The sequence below is a fragment of the Oryx dammah genome, unplaced genomic scaffold, assembly GCF_014754425.2.
Source record: "Oryx dammah isolate SB20612 unplaced genomic scaffold, SCBI_Odam_1.1 HiC_scaffold_12, whole genome shotgun sequence".
NCBI classification, from domain to species: Eukaryota; Metazoa; Chordata; class Mammalia; order Artiodactyla; family Bovidae; genus Oryx; species Oryx dammah.
In genome coordinates this window covers 4,952,697-4,974,538 of record NW_024070196.1, presented here as the reverse complement: position 1 = coordinate 4,974,538, position 21,842 = coordinate 4,952,697, and the positions used below count along the sequence as shown (strand labels likewise).

At 39.0% G+C, this 21,842-nt stretch overlaps 2 protein-coding genes across 9 annotated transcripts in view; one reads left to right on the top strand and one right to left on the bottom strand.

Moving 5' to 3' along the window:
* Positions 1-7,733: 7,733 nt before the first annotated feature.
* On the bottom strand, positions 7,734-20,205 carry TIGD4 (tigger transposable element derived 4). 2 transcript variants are annotated; one of them, XM_040251441.1, is made up of 3 exons: positions 19,940-20,205; positions 11,329-11,419; positions 7,734-11,165 (listed from the first exon to the last, which is right to left on the bottom strand). In XM_040251441.1, the coding sequence occupies exon 3, from the start codon at positions 10,630-10,632 to the stop codon at positions 9,085-9,087; it is 1,548 nt and encodes a 515-aa protein (XP_040107375.1). In that variant the 5' UTR covers positions 10,633-11,165; positions 11,329-11,419; positions 19,940-20,205; the 3' UTR covers positions 7,734-9,084. The 2 variants fall into 2 exon arrangements, with proteins under 2 accessions (XP_040107375.1, XP_040107376.1); XM_040251442.1 differs by lacking the exon at positions 19,940-20,205 and having other exon boundaries at positions 11,329-11,726.
* Positions 20,206-20,342: 137 nt separating this feature from the next.
* ARFIP1 (ADP ribosylation factor interacting protein 1) overlaps positions 20,343-21,842 on the top strand; it is a 138,843-nt gene continuing 137,343 nt past the window's right edge. For 2 of the 7 annotated variants that reach the window (XM_040251439.1, XM_040251432.1), the window contains exon 1: positions 20,348-20,633. The gene's annotated coding sequence lies outside the window, so the exon portion shown is untranslated. Of the gene's footprint in view, positions 20,634-20,692; positions 20,863-21,842 lie in introns of those variants that run through there. The other 5 variants (XM_040251435.1, XM_040251434.1, XM_040251440.1 and 2 more) reach the window with 5 other exon arrangements.

Sequence of the window (21,842 nt, the reverse complement as noted above, 5' to 3'; positions counted from 1 at the left end):
CAGGCCTGCCTGGCAGGCTTGCCCTCTACCTGCCTCATGCCACTTTTCCTCGCCTGAGAGCCTTTCTTCCAGTTCTTTAACCTACTCAGGTCCCTTCCCTCCCAGAGCCCTTGCCCAGACGTCTCCTTTCATCTCCTTTACCTCACTGACATTTATTAGACAAACTTCAGGTCTCAGCTGACACTTCCTTCTTGACCTTGAGATTAGGCCAGTTTCCCATATTATATGATTTTATAGAAGCAGGTACTACTCCTGCAGAGTTTTTAGCATGGTTGCAATTTTATATTTTGTGTGTCATTATTGAGTATAGTCTGTCCCCGTCCCCCCAACCCCACTAGCCTGACAGTTTCATAATGGCAAGGATATTTTTCACTCTCACCGTTACATCCTCAGTGCCTCACATAAAGAGTGTGACAGATTCTTGTGGAATAAACAGCCTTTTTTTTTCCCTTTGGGAGTCACTAGGCTTGAATTGAGTCTATTTGGAAAATTCTCTGAGAAACAAAACAAATTAGGCAATATCAATCTGGACTTTCTGGACTTCCTAGGATTTTGCATGATTTCTCTAACAGAATAATTGAATATGGCAGATAATGATCAAATGCAGGGGGAAAAAATGACAAAGGCTAAGTCTCAGTGGCTGTTGTGAAAGGTTATTAGCCTTGTAATAGACTTAAACTGTGCAATTCAGGAATGCAAAAACATACTTTTTTTTTTTTTTTAAACAAAATTAAACTTTACTTGTCCACAAGCCCTCATTCCCATTAAGTAGCAGGAAGACAACAATCTTTCCCCTTAAATATTAACTTTCTTCTGGTTTAAAATTTAATTTAATTTTAAAATTACTCAGACATTGTAGGGCTTAAACTGTTCAGCACAACCTCTCAAAGAGGGTGCAGGAACTTATTATAAATAAAAAAGGCATTACCAAAGAGTAAACTAGTCAGCAGAGGGTGATAACTTTCCCTTTAAGAAAGTTAGATTAGATCCTTGCCTCTACTACACACAGGATAAATCCAAATATGAAAACAAAACTTATAAGCTACTAGAAGAAAATCCAGAGGACTATTTCATGGCCTTCAAGTAGGGATGAGAAAAATAAAACAGTATAAATTTTAAAAAGCACAAGAGATTTCAATTTTAATAATAAAATGATCTGACTAGAAAACATACTTGAGTTAGTAAGAAACCAATAGTCCTGGAGTGGCTTGCCATTTCCTTCTCCAGGGGATCTTCCCAACCCAGGGATTGAACCTGGGTCTCCCGCATTGTAGACAGACGCTTTACTGTCTGAGCCACCAGGGAAGTCCTTTATGATATGACTAGATATAGTCAAAAGACACTCACTAGTCTCTATACTAGCAGTAGCGCTTCCCTGGTGGCTCAGTGGTGAAGAATCTGCCTGCAGTGCAGAAGAAGTGGGTTCAATCTCCGGGTCCAGAAGACCCCCTGGAGAAGGAAATGGCAACACACTCCAGTACTCTTGCCTGGGAAGTCCCATGGACAGAGGAGCCTGGTGGACTACAGTCCATGGGATTGCAAAGAGTTGGACAGGACTTAGTGACTAAACAATAACAACACAATAGCAGTAATCAGAAAATTAAAAGGAAACTATTACGTTCATAGTGGCCATCAAACTATAAAATATTTAGGAATAAATTAAGAAAATAAAGGACATATATGGTCATCTGAAGCCAACATCATATTATGTAAGTTGGTAGATATTTATATATACTTCCCTATACTTTTATTTATTTTTTTTTATTTTTTTTAATTTTTACTTTACAATTTTGTATTGGTTTTGCCATACATTGACATGAATCCACCACAAGTGTACATGCGTTCCCAAACATGAACCCCCCTCCCACCCCCCTCCCCACAACATCTCTCTGGGTCATCCCCGCGCATCAGCCCCAAGCGTGTCATATCCTTCCCTATACTTTTAAATTAAAAATTAGAGTATATCAGATTAGTGATTACTCTCTTATGAGACTGCATATGAGTCTTCTTTTACCAAGTTTATTGTTGGTTAACTTTATAGCAATTAAAATAGTTGCAGTGCATAGGTCTGAGTCTTTTTTGTTATTATTTGCTTTATTTATCTTAATTTTTGGTAACTAATTTGCTTAATTTAACTTGGTAATTGACTGTTCATTGCACAAACAGTATGAGATTTTCCTAGATATTTAGAGTGTAGGGGTGGGGCAAATATCTCTGCAAACCACTCCAAGTGTTGAGAGAAGTAATTCTGAATCTTTTTTTGGAAGTGGTTGCTCAGTGGGGCAGGTAGTAACATGAAAATGACTCTTATCTCCAGGCTGAGTTATCTATTTTGCAATATGGAAAATAAGGTGTGGCATCAGCCAGCAACACTAGTGTGACTTTGCATTAACAACAGGGGAGTTTAGTGGCATTCAAAGAGGAAGTTAGAGGAAAACAAAACCAAACCTGGTCTTTATGCCTATTACAGGAAACAAGACTATATGTAATATCACTGAGTTCCCCAATTGAGCAAATATTAATCATATCAACAACCTGCTTATATTTAATAGGCACTCTTGGAAAGATATAATGGGATTAAACAGCAGCCCTTTAAAAAGCAAAACATGATTTTGTTGGGATTTGATGACTCAGAAAAAAAATAAGTAAAAGTGGAATGAAATAGGGCTCTTATTCTTTTTATTTTTCTCCCTGATACATTGGCCAAGAGTTCTCCGATCAAGGAAGCGATTTCTTTGGACTTATATTGGGCTAATGCCCAAAGATGAACATGTATTATAATTTATAGTACGTTAAACCAGTAAGTCTAGTTTTTCACCAATTCAATACTATGTATAGTTTCTGTTTTACTTGGCAAGGAATTTCCTAGCCTTGTGGTGACAGTATGATGTTCAACAAGGAGAATCAGAAGATTTTAGTTCCAGAATTTGAAATTTAGAAAAATTTGAATTTAGAAAATATTCAGTTCATGCAAGCAAATTCGCAAACACACACAGTAAAAGAAATTTCTTAAAGTTTAGATGTTGATATTTCATCAGTGTAAACATATATTTAATCAGTTCTCTTAGAAACATTCAGATAGTTTTCAGTCTTTTGTTTTCTTATAGGACTGCAATCTGCTATCTGCATTCTGAAACATGAAAAGCTCTGAAAACCTTTTTGTAGCCTTGTGGTGGTAAAAGCTGACTGACATGAACTTATTTGGCAATAAAAACTATGAAGCTACTAAGCTATTTATAATCTTTACATATCTGACTTCAAGTGAATATGTTTCATTGCAAAATTATTAATGTTTGGTTGTGGGATGCTACCCTAGTATTCCCAAGGGTGCTATATAATAGAAGTATATGCATATATTCTCTTTTTCAAACCAGAGAAATTCTGAAACGCAGATGCCTCCAAGGTTTTGGATATGGGACTATGGCCCCGCATTGCATGTGTGCCCAGTCAGTCAGCTGTGTCCAGCTCTGTGTGAACCCATGGACAGCAGCCCACGAAGCTCTGCTGTCCATGGCGTTTTCCGGGTAAGAATACCGGAGCGGGCTGCCATTCCCGTCCTCCGGGGATCTTCCTGACCCAAGGATTGTCCAAGTCTCTTGCGTCTCCTGCAATGACAGGGGAATTCTTTACCATTGAGCCACCTGGGAATCCCATGGCCCTGTATACACACCCCAACAAATATTCTTGTTATATTCTGTTTTGTTAGGATAAATTTTTATCATGTACAACATATTTCTCAGTCAGGTTTTTAATGTTTAAATCTTCATTTTGTTATTTATTAGCTGTTGTTGTTGAGTCACTAAGTTGTGTATGACTCTTTTGCAACCCCATGGACTGTAGCCTACCAGGCTCCTTAGTCCATGGGGTTTCCTGTAACTGTATCTATACTTAAATTTTCTCATTGGTAAAATGGGAATGATAATAATTGGAATTATTCTGAGGATTGAGCAAGGTAGCATGTGAAACACTTAGAATAGTTCGGTAATTAGTAAGCATTTAATACGTCAGCTATAATTATAGTAACAGTGTATCAATTTTTATTTCTGACAGCAGTGTATCCATTTTTCTATCCTGTCTCTATTTAGTATTATCATTCTTCGTAATCTTTCTAATGTGCTAAACCTTCCCCACAAAGCTATCCCATTTTGCTTGTATTTCTTTGATTTCTAGTGTTGTTGAAAATATTTTCATACGCGAGTGTTTTCTTGACTGTCACATTTTTTATAAGATCTTCTCTATTAAAAGATTTACCTTTTTTGCCCTTAGTGTTTACAAGTTTCTTTCCTTTCTCTCTTCACTTTTTTCTGTGTCCTTTCTTTTTCCTTTCCTCTCTTCCTTTCCTTTCTTCCTTTTTTGCTTTCTTTCCTTCTAAGTCTTTAATCCTTCTAGGATTCATTTTGAATACGACTTTAAAAATTCCTTTTCTCTTAGCCAATTGCCTCAGTATCAGTTACTGAATAATCCATCTTTTTCACCACTGAATAAAAACCATTTTTATCATGTGGAAATTCTTTTTTTTTTTTTTCTAGACATCATATGTCATTCTTTTGATTGACCTATTAATTCTCTTGCCAACATCATATTGCTCAAACTTTTGGTATAGGTAAAATACTACCTATTTTTATTTTTCAAGAATTTCTTAGATATCGATACATTTTTATTTTTCCAGATACAAATCAGAATTATTTTTTCAAAAATTTCAAACAATATTTTGCAAAATTTTCAACAAACCTGCAATGGGATTTTGTTTGAAATTAACTTGGAGGAAATGGGCACATTTCAATATTGAGTCTTCCCATTTGTTCAAGGACATGAAATATGTCCCCATTTCTTCTTAAAGTTTCATAAGCTTTAAAGTTTTTGCTAATAGCTACTGCTAATTAATTAGTTCTGAAATATGCATGTCCTTTTAGTTTATAGCAAATTGAAAATGAAGCTGATTAATATGTGAAAAGTTAACCCTTGAACAATGTGGGGGTTAGGGGCACTGACCCTCCAGGATGTTGAGAACATGTGTATAACTCTACAGTGTGCCCTCTGTATACATGCATTCAACCAATGGAGGGCCAGTGTAGTACTGTAGTACATATTTAGCAAAAGGAATCCACATCTAAGTGGACCCTTGCCATTCAAACCTGTGTTTTTCAAGGATCAACTGTACTTTCATTGGTACAGGGTAGTTGGATGACTCAGAATTCATATGTTAAAGCCCTAACTCTCCAGTGTGATGGTACTTCGAGACGGGGCTTTGAGAACATAATTGGGGTTAGATGAGGTCATGAAGATGGGCCCCTCACAATGAGACAGTGCTCTTACAAGAAGAGACATCAGAGGGCTAGCACTTTCTCTCTCCCTGAACTGACAAAGCAGAGGTCACAGGAGCATCTGGAAGATGATGACTGTCTGCAGCCCAAGGCAAAATTCCTCACCATAAACTGACCAGCTGGCACCCTGATTTCAAGACTGCTGGCCTCTAGAACTGTGAGAAAATAAATTTCTGTTGTTTAAGCCACCCAGTCAGTGGTATTTGGTTATGGCAGCCCAAGAAGATTATAATAGTAGTGCATTTATTAGTCTTTCCCCGGACTCTGAGTTACCCTCAGACACACAGCCCAAGGAAACAGGACAATTCAATTAGCTAACGACAGGCTACTTAGAAAGCTACTTCGCAATGAGTACTTATTTTATTGAATTGCTTTCCATGAGGATCAAATTTTTTTTAAAAAATGAAGCTAAGTCATTCCCTCATTCAAAACAGAAATAATTTTTTATTTCTACAGATAAATGGCATATTTCTAGAAATGTTGACTGTCCTATTTTACTGCACAGAAGAAATTTCAATGAGAAAATTCTCATTGGTGTTTAGTGAGCACAACACCAATACTTGGGCATATCTGGGAGTAGTAACCTGGAAGCACCTTTCAGTCATTCGCTATAGCTGTGGAACACTTCTGAGTTTGCTGAAAGCATTCACATGCAAATTTTTCTTTCATCTGCAAAATAAATTCAAATGAAGTGTCAGTCTCATTTTATGAATGAAGGAAACTGAGATTCAGAGAAATGAAACGTCTTTTGCAAGACAGCATAGGACTATGACTAGATTTAATATATCCGGTGACTGAAATGTTTTCTGAGAACTTAATTGTATGCATACTGTGGCCCCTTTCTCTCAAGAGATCTCCTCCCAGCAGCTAGGGTAGCTGCCTGCACTTAGCCTGGAAAACCTTTAGTGCTGACAAAGATGCAACCCACCACTGGACTCTGAATCTCGGAGCAGACCTGTGGTGCTATCTTCCCTGAGGGCAAACTTCTGTCTGCCAGTTTCTACGGAGCCCCTGCTGGAAGAGGGACTGAAAAGGCTTCTTTTAAAATCTGAGGCATTTGTGTTGCAAGCTCTCCTTTGACTCTTCCTCTCCTACTTTACTTCCCCTTCCAATTTTTCTGCTTTGTATAAGTTAAAAGGGAGGTTTAACATTTGATATTAGGTCCAAATAAGAAGCCAGGCAGGTACCATAAAACCCAACAGGCCTTGATTTGCTCGTTGTCCTCTTTTATCCTGAACCAAACCCCTCACTGATGGAGTGCAACAGTGTCCCAAGTTCAACATAAAATGTATTGCTTGATGAAGTAGAAACAGGCAAAAACATTGTTGAAACAACAGGAATTTGTAAGGAAGAATAATGTCATATTTAATTGAAAAACTAATGAATTGTAAATCAAGTTCTTCTTTGAAAAGACAAGTGACATTTAGTCCCAACTCTGTACTGACCGTGTGTGTGTGTGTGTGTGTGTGTGTGTGTCAGTGGCTCAGTCGTGTCCAACTCTTTGCGGCTGTGTATGGAGAAGATAGATCAGGAGTGAGGCAGACAGTAGTGACTGTCTTAGGGAAAGTGACTTTTTCGTTTTGTTCTGAAAATGATCTAAATCTATATATCTTGTATACTACGTGGAATTGTGTACACCGTCAACAATTTAAAGTTTATCTTTGATTTAAATCTCGGGCACCTTTTTCTTAGTCTTCATAGGAGCCTTGTTTCATTTTATCACCTTGAGGTTTATTATGCCCAGAAGTAAAAAATGGATGATGTCATATAGAGGAAATGAGTAGGTTCTTTCAACACTTTGGGAAGATGAAAGTTGTTTTTAAATATTTTCATTAGAACTCCACCGAACTTCTGTGTTAAAATGGTACAGAGTATCAAATCAGAAAGCCCTGGTATTTCATTAGCAACAATGTCCTTATGAGAGAGGTCTCAATACAGCTATCAGCAAAGACTCAGGTTAGTCTCTGAAATACTTTTGACCTCAGAACCCTAAGTTCAAGGGGAAAAAAACCCATAGAATTTTCTTTTATAGAGTACAGAAAAGAAGTATTGTGGTATATAGTTAGCAGAACACAGGACTAGGTGACGGGCAACTATTGCGTTTTAGTTTTCGTCCTGAGATTTTAACCAAATCACCGTTTCAGGTTTTAATTCCCTCATCTGTAAAAATGGAGATAATAATTCTTATGTTATCTGGAATCATTAAATAAAGTATTTGATATCCAAATGGTATGAAGTGGAGAAAGAGAAAAAAGTTATTGAGGGCTCAGTATTTACCGGGTACTTTAGTTTCAAGTGGGGCTCTTTAAGAGAGATCAAGGTCCACGATTTAGGTCCATGATTCCATCACTTTAAAATTTTAAATCAAGTCATTAATAAAAATGCTTTTAATTAAATATAAACAATCTATATTTTACTCTAAAAGAAACTTTAATATTAATACATTTTTCAGGCTTAACAACTACTAAATCTCAATGCAAAGTAAGTCAACAGTGGAAAATAAAAATACTTTCTATAAATAGTCACTTCCAAATGTGTCTTGTGTTGGCAGACTAATAATTCAGAATAAAAATCATTGGTATAATGTTTTATACTCTTTCAAAATACTTTTCAAAGCGGACACTAAATTAGATATAATAACTTAAATGTATTTAAAATTTAACAACAAAAAAGTCAGACACATTGTTATATTTTTCTACTGTTTAAAGACTATTTTATAGAATATAAATAATTTCATACAATATTTTAAAACATTCTGAATACAAAGCTTCCTCATACAGAAAGTTAATCCAAAATGCTACCCACTGAATTTGAAAAAAAAAAATCAAAATATGCTGAAAGAACAGTTTGTTCTGAAAACAAAAATCAGTAAAATAAAAAAAAATCCAATGACTGTTTCAGCTTTTAAAATCAGAAAACTAAGAATTACATATTTTCCTTTTTAGTAACCGCATATGTTTCTTCACATTTTTAAAGAGTAATCTGACTAAAATATAAAAGAATTTAACACATATTTTAATAATATAATTTTCTGTTAAACACACACACATATACATACAAATATTTAGGAAGAATCCATACCATCTTCTGGTTATAGATGATTTAAGAAAACCTGATAAGGTCATAGTGTTTCATTTGACCTTATATAGAAATAATTTTAAAGTTAGATGCATATTTTTAATCATCTGGGTTTATAATTGGGTCAAATTTTTTTCCAGTAACTTTTCATAATTTTTATTAGGATGATTAGCTAGTCATGAGAAAATAATTTAAAATTAGCACTTGATACTTGAGTCTACTTAGTATATGTTTATAAAAATAAATATCTAACCAATAGATAGATGTTTTGGTTCTTAGACGAGGTAGAAAAATTAAAATATCTTACAACGTGATCTGAACTTGAAAAAAATAGAAAACAGCAATCACCAATTCAACCTGTGTGAATCAAATAGTTGGAGAGTTCTTTTTGTTTTTGACATATATGCCATATATTTCAAATATAAGGCCTGTGAAATTTATTTTCTGCTCCCCAAAGTCTTACTAAATTGAAATTCATGTTTTTCATTTACTTACTTATCATTTAATCTACCTAGGGAACTTTACTCTGCAGACAGACCAAAGACATCTGCAATTAAACCAAAAATTATTAGTTAGGCATTTTTTAGGTTTAAGAGGTATTTTCCCTTTACATACCTTTCCCTTTAATAATAAAATACATTATAAAAAGCTCTATTATCTTCAGATGTTGTACAATAAATAATTACTTAGATGATAAAGAGTTAATAAAAATTTCAAGGTCTGCTAAAGAATTATGAAGCTCATCATTTATATCTTGACTTCTAAGAAAAGTTTTCAGAGTATCTAAAGCAGTTATTGCCTCATTTTTTGATGGTAAGGGGAGTTCGCTTTCCAGAGATCCACCATCATCCTCCTCGTCAGAAGTATAAAATCCAGTTTCATCTGATTCACTTTCTTTGGGGCATACAGCATCACTGCTTGGAGAGACTTGTGAGGCAGCAGCCTCACAAGTCTCTAAGTCATCATCCAGGGCAGCATATTCTTCTACAGATAAGCCTTCAGGAAATTCCACTCCTGCCGCCTGGGCATCGGCAACCAAATCAAAGCCAGTGTCTGTCTCTGCCTCCTCACTTTCTCCCCTTTGAGATTTGAATCCTGCCTCTTCATAGCTCTTAACAATAGTCTCTGGGGTGACAGCCCTCCAACAGAGATGCAACGTATCAACTGCATCTAGAAGGGAAAAAGTAAATTCTTTGCTGCCTTCAACAGAGCTCAGAAATTTCTTAATAAGACAATGTCGATATTTGATTTTAAGGCTTCTAATAACACCTTGTTTCATAGCTATAAATTTGGAAGATAAACATGATGGAAAGAACGCTAATTCAATGGACTTCAGGTTTTTTACCTCTGGGTGTACAGGAGAAGATTCAACAAAAATCACCACTCTTCTTTGCTGAGCTTGAAATCTCTCATCCAGCTTCTGCATCCACTGTTCAAACACATCTGCAGTCATCCATGCCATTTTGTTAGCTTCATAATACACAGGCAATGATTTTATGCCTTTGAAGCAATGAGGATTTCTGTTTTTTCCAATGAGAAGCAGAGGAAGTTTTTCTGAGCCGTCCATGTTTGTCCCAACCACCAGAGTTATTCTGTCTTTGCATAACTTGCCAATTGAACAGGTTTCTCCTTTAAATGCAAAGGTATTTGTAGGCAACATTCGATAAAGCAGCCCAGTCTCTTTTACATTAAAAACATTTTTAGGATGATAATCATTTAAATAATAAGGAAGTATGTTTTGGTGCCAGACAGCTGAAGGGTCTGCTGATACACCTGTGGCTTCTACAGGCTGAGCTCTAAATACTAGACCATACCTGGATTTAAACCGATCCAGCCAACCATTGCTGCACTTAAAATCATTATGTCCCAGTTTCTGGGCAAAATCATTAGCTTTTAGCCGCAACATTGGGCCATTAACTGGCACATTCAGACACTGAGCGATTCGGTACCACCTCATTAGCGCCTCTTCCAGGTCTGTGTAAAAAGCAGTTCTCAGTCTTTTTCTCTTTGGATCAAATCTCAGTGATTCAAAGGCTTCTAGAACCTTGTCTTTATTCTTCATAATAGAAGACAACGAATTTTTCTTTATTCCATATTCAGCTGCAATCTCTGCTTTTTTCTTACCGCTTTCTACTGCATTTATGATGTCGATCTTTTCTTCAATGGATAGACTTTTCTTTTTCTTCACAGTTACAGGCAGAGTTGAGGCATCTACAGGAGCTTCGGCCATCTCACCCTGAGCTTATGTAGAGATGTTGTCTCTCTCTGGGTCTGTTTCTTTAGGAAAATTTATTTTCCAGTATGATACAAATTGCTTTTGAAGCCACTGCATATATTCAAAGTTGGTCAGTGTCTAATAGTCTTATTTCTGTGCAAATGGATGAATAAATACATTTCTTCAAAGGATCTGAATAAGAAAAATATTATCTGCAGCTAGAATATTTTAGAAGAGAAACCTCCTCCCCAGGACCTTGTGCAGTTCAGTTTATTCGGAGTTCCAGAAGTCAAGCTAAAATAGAAATCTCATTATGTCAAACCTGTCCAGTCCTGCTGATGTATTTTTGGAACTTCAATCCTTTAAGATGATCCATTTTATCCATGCGCGCATTCAACCTCCTCTTAATTCTCCACAGAAGCCCTCAGAGATAAGAAGAAAAGCATTCAGAAATTTCATGCAAAACGTCAGCCGCTAATTTCCAAGTCTCTTTAGGGTGGAGAAGAAAATGGTAGAATCCTTCTAAGACTCGACAATATCCTCCGTCACTTGAAACGTTTAAAAAAAATAAAGAGGAATTTTAGCGATGATATGTCAATTTACTATCAAAAAAATATTTGTACTAATTAGTTATGCTTTTAATAATCATGAAAAGAATGGGAACATGTTTCTAAAAATACAGTAACTGAAGCTTCCAGAAGAAATGCTTACCTCCCAAATGGTGTCTCTGTGAAAAGCTCTCGAGCTCTGCTCTGACCCCTTGAGTTCTCACTTGCCTTTGAATGCTTTGTAATATATACTTCTGGAATAAATCAGACAAATTTAGTCTCTTTTAAAAATGTGAGCTTACCAAAATTAAAGAACTAAAAATGATGCTGGGTAGATCTTTGGTGGCTGTTTTCCCCATGAAGTCACAGGCTGCCCCTCTGACTTCTCCAAAAGAAAAACATAGTCAGACAGTGGTCACAAGGTCCAACTTTTAATAGCACATGGGAGACAGTGTCTCCCTTGTAGGAGTCTGGTAGAAAATGCTTCACTAAAAATCCCATCAAGTGATTCCATTACAAATTTTAAAAACTGAAATCTTATTCTAGTTGCTTAAAAATCTAGTAAGTGATTTTTAAAATCTAGAAAGCGGTAAGAAAAAAGCAGAGATTGCAGCTGAATATGGAATAAAGAAAAATTCGTTGTCTTCTATTATGAAGAATAAAGACAAGGTTCTGGAAGCCTTTGAATCACTGAGATTTGATCCAAAGAGAAAAAGACTGAAAAGCAAAGTGATTTTATCACTTTGACACATTGGCCAGATGCACAGAGGCCAGAAAATACTTGACAAAACGCATGGGAATAAACAAATTACTGAGAAGATATAATGTAGAAAAAAACAAAAGAAGGAGAGAGATTATGGTCTCAACCTCTCAGGACCTCTACTTCTTTATCAGTAAAATAAAGGGCTTATCACAGTGGGAGAAGATGGGCCTTGGTGCCAGACACACCTGAATTGACCAGTGACTCCTAGTTAGCACTTAAGGTGATCCTGGGTAGTTCGCTTAAGCCTTTGAAGCCTTGGCCCCCTTTTCTGTAAAATAAAGGTAACTACAGCATGTGGAGTAATGGCACATTCAGTGAGATTCACTGAGAGCGTGTTAAGCACTTAGCACAGTATTTAGCACCTTATAAAGTATTCAATAAATATTTGATGACCTCATCATCATTTTGTGGCTCAGCCGGTAAAGAATCCGCCTGCAGTGCTGGAGACCTGCGTTCAATCCCTGGGTTGGGAAGATCCACTAGAGAAGGAATAGGCTACCCACCCCAATATTCTGGCCTAGAGAATTCCATGGACTGTATAATCCATGGGGTTGCAAAGAGCTGGACATGCCTGACCGATTTTCCCTTTCACTGTGACCGCTGTGTCAATCTATAAAATTCTGAGATTTCATGAAATCCTTCTTCAAATGATAGCAAGAATCCCACCTTAAATATACACTGAAGGCAGAACTCTTCTTAAGCCAAATAGGGCAGTGAGAATGGTCACCCTACATGGGCTGGTCGCAGCCTTCCCAGGTAGCATCTCCCTCACTAGAATCCACAGGCTTTGGGCCTCCTACAGGCCAAGGAAACAAGCTAATCTGATGAACGGGAGTGGGGAGGGTTTGGGCGGGAGGGTTACTTCTTTCCCTGTGAGAGAGTAGACACTCCATTCCTCTAGTTTTCCTCTCTGTCCTTGGAGGTTTCAAGAGAACACATGCATTCTTTTTTTTTTTTTTTTGCACAAAACTTTATCAAAATTCCTCTGCCTTTGTTGTCCAAAACAAAGAAGTAATTTTATTATAGGAAATAAAACCAGTAAAGGAAACTTTTGTTGTTGCTATTATTGCAAAAAAAGATCTTAATAATAATTATGAGAGCCTAGGGTGTTAATTTCCAAACTGCTTTACTTCCTGTATTCCAAACAACTCAGGAGGAAGGTAAAACTGGATTTCAAAGCTCATATGGTTATAACATGGTTGAATGCAGTCCAGAATCCAGGCTTTCCAAGGTCAAGTCCACCATTCTTTTTACACATGGCATGGCTCCTCTAACAGTTACACATTCTATGCCTCCAGCACCAAGCTAAAGATAGAGTTTCCAATGCTTTCCAAACCTATCCCCTTCCACATATGCCCCAAAAGGCAGTATAATGTTTCCACAGGAGAAAAGCCATTATGAATGGGGACATAAACAGAAACTATACCCCATATCCAATTTTAGGGTGAGCTTACTTTGTAAGTAAATAAGATTTGACCATTCAACTAAAAAAAATTCTTATATATGGAAACTACCTGCATATTTTTCTACTATATCCTAAAAATATACCATTATTTCAGAATAACAAATTAAAAATATCTTCCTCTTATTAGGAAGGATACCAACCTGCAGAAACTCAGGGAGCAAGAACCAATTTTTTAAGAAAAGTCAAAACCAAGGAAAACTATTCTCCAAGAGTAAAAGGGACTCTCTTCCTTCTTTCTGTTTGGTTGTTTTTGTTTTTTTTCTTTCTTCCTCTTCTTTCCTTCCATTTTATTTCATTTGTCATGTATAAACCCTATCACCTCAAATAATAAGGATTACAGAAAAAGTGACTTGAATTTTCTCCCATATCCTATCGCAAATAAAGCAATATAATACATACAATCAGAGATGATTATCTTGATCAAATTGAAAATAGTGATACTTTTTTTAGGACGATAATAGGATGTTTTTCCTGAGAGTTCAGTTCAGTTCAGTCTCTCAGTTGTGTCTGACTCTCTGCAACCCCATGAATCACAGCATGCCAGGCCTCCCTGTCCATCACCAACTCCCAGAGTTCACTCAGACTCACATCCATCAAGTCAGTGATGCCATCCAGCCATCTCATCCTCCGTCGTCCCCTTCTCCTCCTGCCCCCAATCCTTCCCAGCATCAGAATCTTTTCCAGTGAGTGAACTCTTTGCATGAGGTGGCCAAAGTTTCAGCTTTAGCATCATTCCTTCCAAAGAAATCCCAGGGCTGATCTCCTTTAGAATGGACTGGTTGGATCTCCTTGGAGTCCAAGGGACTCTCAGTTAACAGTATATATTTCCTTCTAAAACAGTTGTCAAAGTTACAGTTTTCCATGGTAAGATGCAATACATCTTTATTCCTGAAACAACCAAATTTCCAACGCCAAATCAGACAAGCTAGGCTTTTTCCCTAGCAAAGTTAGGCAATACTGCCTAATCAATGAAGCTGAATTCATTGAGAATGGGAATTTTCCATTCTCCCACAGTCCAGTGGCTGGGTTTTCTGGTTTTTGTTTTTTTTTTGCAGGGAATGATGGCAGCAGCTAATACTTCTTAGAAGTAATAATTCTCTCAATCATCTGCTCCTTGAAGATGGGCATGAATTTGAGCAAACTCTGGGAGACAGCGGAGGAAAGAGGAATTTGGTGTCCTGTCGTAAAGAGTCGGACACAACTGAGCGACTGAACAAAAACAACAACCCCTTGAAGATATTACAGCAGAGAAATGCTGTACTACTTACTAGCAGGAGATATTACAGCAGAGAAATGCTGTACTACTTACTAGCAGTTAGGAACTACTTTCTCTGCACCAACGGTAAAGCTAACTAAAGACTAAGACTAGGCAACTCACTAAAATAGACTTACCAACCGAACTCCAAATAAAGAAAACAATTGTCTATTCTACTGGTAGTAAGAGAAACGCCAATCTTCCTTCAAAACAGGAGCTACCCTTTTGTTTTTGCTTACCAAAACAGCAATATCTAGGGTTTGCCAGGATTCAGTAACATACATTGCCGGGAGGCACATAAATTGGTACAAAGCTTGCTGAGGGCAAATTAGCAATATAACATGAAAACTTTAAAAATGTGCATAACTTTTTATCCAGCGAGTCCATACCTACCATTTTATTCCATCTCCCTCAAAATTATAGATGCAAAAATAATCTATCTTACAAATATATTCATTTTCTATTGCTGTGTAACAAATTAACAGACGTTTAGGTGGGCTGCCGTCTATGGGGTTGCACAGAGTTGGACACGACTGAAGCAACTTAGCGGCAGCAGCAGCAGCAGTAGCTTAAAACAATATCCATTTATTATCTCACAGAACTAGCCAGAAGTCCAGGTGGGCTTAACTGAGTCCTCTGCTTAGTATCTTAGAGGGCTGAAATCAAGATGCCAGTCAGGCTGGGCTCTATCTAGAAGCTGGGGGAGAATTTGCTTCCAAGTTCATTCAGGTTATCTGTGGGGTTCCCTGATAGCTCAGTTGATAAAGAACCCACCTGCAATGCAGGAGACCCTAGTTTGATTCCTGGGTCAGGAAGATCCGCTGGAGAAGGGATAGGCTACCCGCTCCAGTATTCTTGGGCTTCCCTTATGGCTCAGCTGATAAAGAATTTAGACTTCTGTGGTTGTAGGACTGAGGTCCCTGGTTTTTTGTTGACTGTGAGCAGAGATTACCCTTAGCTCTTGGAGGCCTCTCTCAGGTACTGGCCTGGGGTCCTCTTTATTTCAGCAACAGAGAACCTTTCTCACGTCAAATCTCTCTCAAGCTTTAAATCTCTCTAATTTCCTCTGCTGCCATCAGCTAGAGAAAACGCTATGCTTTTAAAAGGTTCATGTAACCCAGTTAAACTTGAAGGCTTTTGGACTGCAAAGGAAACCATCGACAAAATGAAAAGACAGCTTACTTGAAGAATGTTGTGACCAAGAAGGGGATAATATCCAAACTATATAAATAGCCCATACAACTCGATATCAAAAACCAAACAACCCAATTAAAAATAGGCAGAAGATCTGATCAGACATTTTTCCAAAGAAGATATACAGACGGCCAATGGGCACATGAAATGATGCTCAACCTCATAATCCTCAGGAAAATGCAAATCAAAACCGCAGTAGGATGTCCCCTCATACCTGTCAGAAAGGCTGTCATCAAAACAATAACAAACGCTGGCAGCAACGAGGAGAAAAGGAAACCTTTGTACACTGTTGGCAGAAATGTAAATTGGTGCAACAATATGGAAAATAGTGTGGAGGTTCTTCAAACAACTAGAAATAAACTACCATATGATCCTGCAATTCAGTGCTGTGTGTATATATATATATATGTGTGTGTGTGTGTGTGTGTGTAGAAAACAAAAACATTAATTTGAAAAGATACACACACCCCACTGTTAATAACAGCATCACTTACAATAGCCAGGATATGCAAGCAACCTAAGAGTCTATCAACAGGTGAATGGATAAAGATGTATATTATGTATAAATACATAATAGAATATTGCCCAGCTACAAAAAAGAACGAAATTTTGCCATTTGCAAAAATGTGGATGGACCTGGGGGGTATTATGCTTTGTGAAATAAGTCCGGGAAAGACAAACACTCTCTTAACACGTTCATGTAGAATCTAAAACAAAGGAATGTATATAACAAAACAGAGACAGACTCACAGATACAGAGAACATACTAGTGATTACCAGTGAGGAGAGGGAAAGGAGGAGGGCAAGGTATGTGTATGGGATTAAGAGATACAAACTACTACGCATAAAATAAATAATCAATAAGGATATATTGCATAGCACAGGAAAATGTAGCTATTATTTTGTAATAACTTTAAATGGAGTCTAATCTATAGAAATATTGAATCACTATTTTGTACATTTGAAACTAATATTGCAAATCAATGATACTTCAATAAAATAAATAAAATATAAGATTCATGTACTCAGTTTAGGACTAGCCAGATTAACTTCGTTTTGAGTAACTCAAAGTCAATGAGTAGTTACTTCAGTTACATCTGCAAAATTCCTTTTGCATATAATATAACATAATCATAGAAAGATATCTTACCATGTTCGCAGAGGAAGGAATTATACAAGGTGAAAGTCATTGGAATTCATCTTAGAATTATACCACACAAGACTGTTTCCTACATAGTTGTTTTATAATTATAGAGAAAACTTAAAGTAATCCAAATCTGTAACAAAAAAGATTAGATAAATAACTTAAGGAATATCTATATGTTAAAATAGTATTGAGCCACTGAAGGAGAATGTTTAATGATATGAGGTAAATTTCAGAATATATCAATATTGTGGGAAAAGCAAAATACAAAATTGCATGCCAACAAATACAACCTATATTGAAAGTTCCTTGAAGGCAGAGGCTCATGGCTATTCCTACAGTGCTTAGTGCCCAGCTAACTGTAGGTTCCCAATAACATTTGTTAAATAAATGAAGAAAAAAATTTGCATAAGATATTGACCAAAATGTTGATGTTAACTGTAGACAATGGAATTATGTTTTTTTCTTTGTAGTTAAAACAATTTTTACTTTATGTTCTACCCATTCTACTTTTCATGGTGTTATTTAAATATTGCATTAATCAGTACCCTTTAATAAAGGGTTTACTTTCAGGGAATTACACTGTGCAATCAGTAACTAAATATGTCTTCATGAAAAGGAAGCTGTCGATAAAGTGATGAAATTACTGTGACACTACCAGAATTCCTCTAGAAAAGACCTGAGGGTCACACCTTCTTCTCTCTTTTGAGGAAATAACATTGATGAGCAGAATACAGTACTCAACATCATAATCCTCAAAGCAAAGAGAAAAGATTATGCCCATTGAATTCACTTATAAAGGGAAAATAACAATATCCTTTAACCCATTGCCTGCTTTTCTTCCTGGTCAATAAATAAAAAATAGGCTGCTATAGTTCCCCTATAAGCCAAGCAAATAAATGTTACCTGATTTTTCTAAAGCTGAATAATAGCCAATAGCAGTGCAAAGGTAAGTGATTAGATAAGCTCCCTGTCATAAGCATATATGGCATGCAGCTATTCCCTTCTTGTTATACTTCTCCAAACACAATGCCAATTAAAAGAAAAATAGTAATCTTCTATTCTTCCCAAGGAGAATGGGCAGGAAGAATTCCCCAAGCTGTAGGGAAACAGGGAGAGAGAAAGCGAGGGAGGGGGAGGGAGGGAAGCAAAGAGTGAGAGAGAATCTCCATCTAAGCCGGATTCGGTTTAAAATAGTCTTTTGAGTCAGCATGAAAAAATTTCCCCAAACCCAAGAATAATAGCTACTACTTCCTTTTTCCCCAAAGAAAGTGCATAGACATTCACTGTTTTCCATCACCAGCTGAAGTAATTTCCAGTGTATCCTTCAGGCCTTCCTACTTTCTAATTTTCCTGGGGGTAGCAAAAATCACAGGAGGATTAATCCTGTGTATAGCCTTGCACAGCATAACACTATGTATTAACACAAGGATTAACTGTGCACACTACCAGAATCACACTGGACCAGAGAGTACCTAAAATGATTTACAGCACCCTCACCAAGTAGAAGTTAGCATTAGTTCCAACCACATCTGAATTTCTATCAAAACCAGCAGCTGCTAAGAAAACGATCCATCGAAGGACAAATAACTAAACCAAGTGTCTACCTTTTTAATATCAGAAATACTTCTGAGCTTAACAGTCTAATAGATAACTTTAGTTAAATGTCCCCAAACTCAAGAGACAGCTGGCAGGAGTCCTTACAGCCCCAGCCAGCCCAAACAGTTAAGTACACATCTTTCTAGCACCACTGAGCACTGTCACCCACCTCTTCCTAGTCATCCTTCTGAAACTCTGATCCTTGTACTTGCTACTAAGTCCTATTCTGTTCCTATATAATAAAAGCAGTAATTATTCTAGATGGGGATCCTTCTCTTATAATTGAGAAGACTAACAGGAATGCTTCGAACCAGAAAATCCACAGTAAACTGTAGAACTAGAGCTAAATGAACGAATATATATATTCATCCATTTCCCCTGGAGGAGGGCACGACAACCCACTCCAGTATTCTTGAATGGAGAATCCCCATGGAGGAGGAACCTGGCGGGCTACAGCACATGGGATAGTAAAGGGCTGGACATGACTGAAGCGATTCAACATGCAACCACAGATTTATGTTTTGGGATTTCATTACGGTTTTTGTCAGAAAGGTGTCCTGGAAATGTCAGACAATAAATATTGGTATTTATTTTTGAAATATTTGTAGTGCATTTACTCTTCACAGATATGGGATAGGTATTTGTACAGGGATGTATGGTTCACTATGCTGAAACTCCCTACAAATCCAGAGAGGCAGAATTCTGCCTTCGGGCACTTGGCCAATAAAAATGTCTTGTCAGCTAATTTGACAAGGCAGGTGAGAAGTCTGGTCTAGAGGGGTAGATTCCACGGAGTGCGCTGTTACCTTTGGCATTTCTGCAGGTGACAGGGCTGTCAAAAGCAGTCTAGAACCTGGAAGGGAGACTAGCGCGGCTGGAATACCGGTACGTACTGTATGCAAATAAGCTTCAAGTGTCTAGCACCACTGCTGAGCCGTTCTGTGAGGGGACAGGCAGAATAGCCGAAGTGCAGGTTGGGGCCTTCACTTAGGAGACTACAACGGGATCCGAGAGGACTGTTCGGAGGTCTCTGTAGACAGGGCAGTGATCTATTAAGCAATGGGGCAAGCAAAGAAAGCAGAAACCGGTCATCTGAGTAAAGAGGATCACGAGAGAAAAGTATCACGGATCCACTCTCTGCGAGCAAGCAGAGCAGAAAGTGATCACAAAGACAGCAAATCATAACTCAGGGATGCTGAACAAGGGAGTCTAGTCTGGTCGTCCAGAAGTGGGTGGGCGTGAGTGGACAGCGGGGAGGTGGCCCTGGGGAAGGAGAGTGAGGCACCCGCATCCCGTCTGCTCCCTAAACCCCGCATTCCCTCCACCCTCTCAACGCCCGCGGAGTTGGAATAACCTTCTGCGTGCTCTCAGGCAGTTGAGAAAGAAGCTTTGGCTCTCCTGGGATTGCGAGGCGCCCTCCCGCCACCGGCTCACCATCTGTTGGGGGAAAGCCTAACGCGTGAGACTGAGGTGTGTGAGTGAGAAAGTTATGCTAAGGGCTCCTGGACCGCCCTGGGGCAAGCTCGGGCAGGTGCATCTGTACCCGGGCTCACACCCCTCTAGGACCTGGCCGCAGCCAGAAAATTACCCGGGCAACGGCGCCGGCTGAGTCCCGGATGTGGTTGCTAGGGCCTCAGTGGGCGGGACGGGGCCCGCCCCCTGGAGAGGGGACCTCGCGGAAGGTGCGCTGGCACCATCGAGACGTGGCTGGGCTGGCCAGATTGAGGGAGAGAGAGGCCGTCCAGGGCCACGGACAACGCTACTTCCGGTCCCCTCACTTCCGGCTCCGCTGCTCCGGGTGCAGGAGCTGTAGGCCGCCGCCGGTGGAGAGGCTGCCGGTCCGAGTAGCCTCGGAGGTTGGTCAGTGTGAGGCTGTGACAGTTGCAGTTGCTCCCCGCCCCGGAGGAGCCGAGGTGCGTGGCGGGAGGGGAAGAAGGAGAAGGCCCAGATCGCGTTTCCGCTCACTTCTGGCCAGGGCTGAGGCGACTTCAGAGAGCAGAGGCAGGGCTGATCCTCGACGTGAGTGCTGCCGGCTTCCCTGCAGACAGGTGAGGGCGGAGCTGCCGGGCTGGGAAGGAGGCGGGGTAAGGCTGCTTGGAGCCGGTTGCCCGGCCGGACACGTTGCCTCTGGGGTTCGCTCTTCCGTACTCTCACAGGGCAGTCCTGTCCTTAGACTGTGTGTGCCATCTGTCTCTACCCAGGTACTCGGCCTTGGATTTCTACCCCCTCGTCCCTCTTGTCACCCTGAGTGTGCCCCCGAAACAGCCGGGTGAAGAGGTAGGACCGGCCCTCCCGGGGCGGCACCCTCCCGGTTGTGAATGCCTTGAGTGGGGAAAGGGACTGCAGGATCCGAGTCTTCTTCGACTGAGTCTGCGAGGGGGCCACCCTCAGGTTTGGTGTCCAGCCTGTATTGCCGAGCTTCTTTCCCTGCATCCGCCACTTCCTCTCTCCCGCAGCGATAGTCCCTGCTCAGAGGTTCCTCAGGCTGTGGTGCAGGGAGGAGCCTTGCCTAGGAAATGTCCCAAGCCTGACTGTGCTGGCGAGGACGTCCGAGGAATGCTGGAGTTTGGGAAGGAAGTTGTGCTGTCGTCTCGTCCGTTCCTCTTTGCCAAGTTACTACTGTTTACGTGTCTAGGAAAAAGGAAAGAGGTTTTTGTTGTTGTTGTTTTTTTAAGAACAGTTTCTAGACGCTTTTCCCTTTTACTTTATTTTATTATTACTTCCTTTGTGTTCTTATTCGCCCTGTTGAGCTCTTTGATCTCAAAAAGTTTGTACTTTCCACTTCCTGCACATCCTTTTTACCATCCCCCTTTTAGGATTTCTGTCCCCCTCCCTTCCTTTTCTCCTAGATTAAAACGTGTAATTTCTGAGTCGGTTCTTAAGGAAGAAAAAGATGGAAGATTTGAAGGGCTTTTGTTAAACTTGGGCTTTCACCTGCTAAAGTGGCAGGTGTGTGTGTGTGTTCCCATTTGCTGTTTTATTAACCTCACTGGTGTGGGAATGTGCACAAGAATTGGTTATGTTAAATCCTTCCTGTGTTAAGGCTGTAGGAGTTGGCCCTTTTCTTGCTGCTCTTTCGATTTGAAGACAACAGATTACATGTCAGTACTTTTTTAATCCCACTTTTGTTTTTCCTTGCTCAACCCTCCCTCCCAGCCACCAGGTCTAACGCTTCTTAACTGAGAAAACAGCAAGTATTTTATTTTTTGGATTAAAATCTCTGCCTCAGTTACTTTCCTTCTTTTTCAAATTGATAA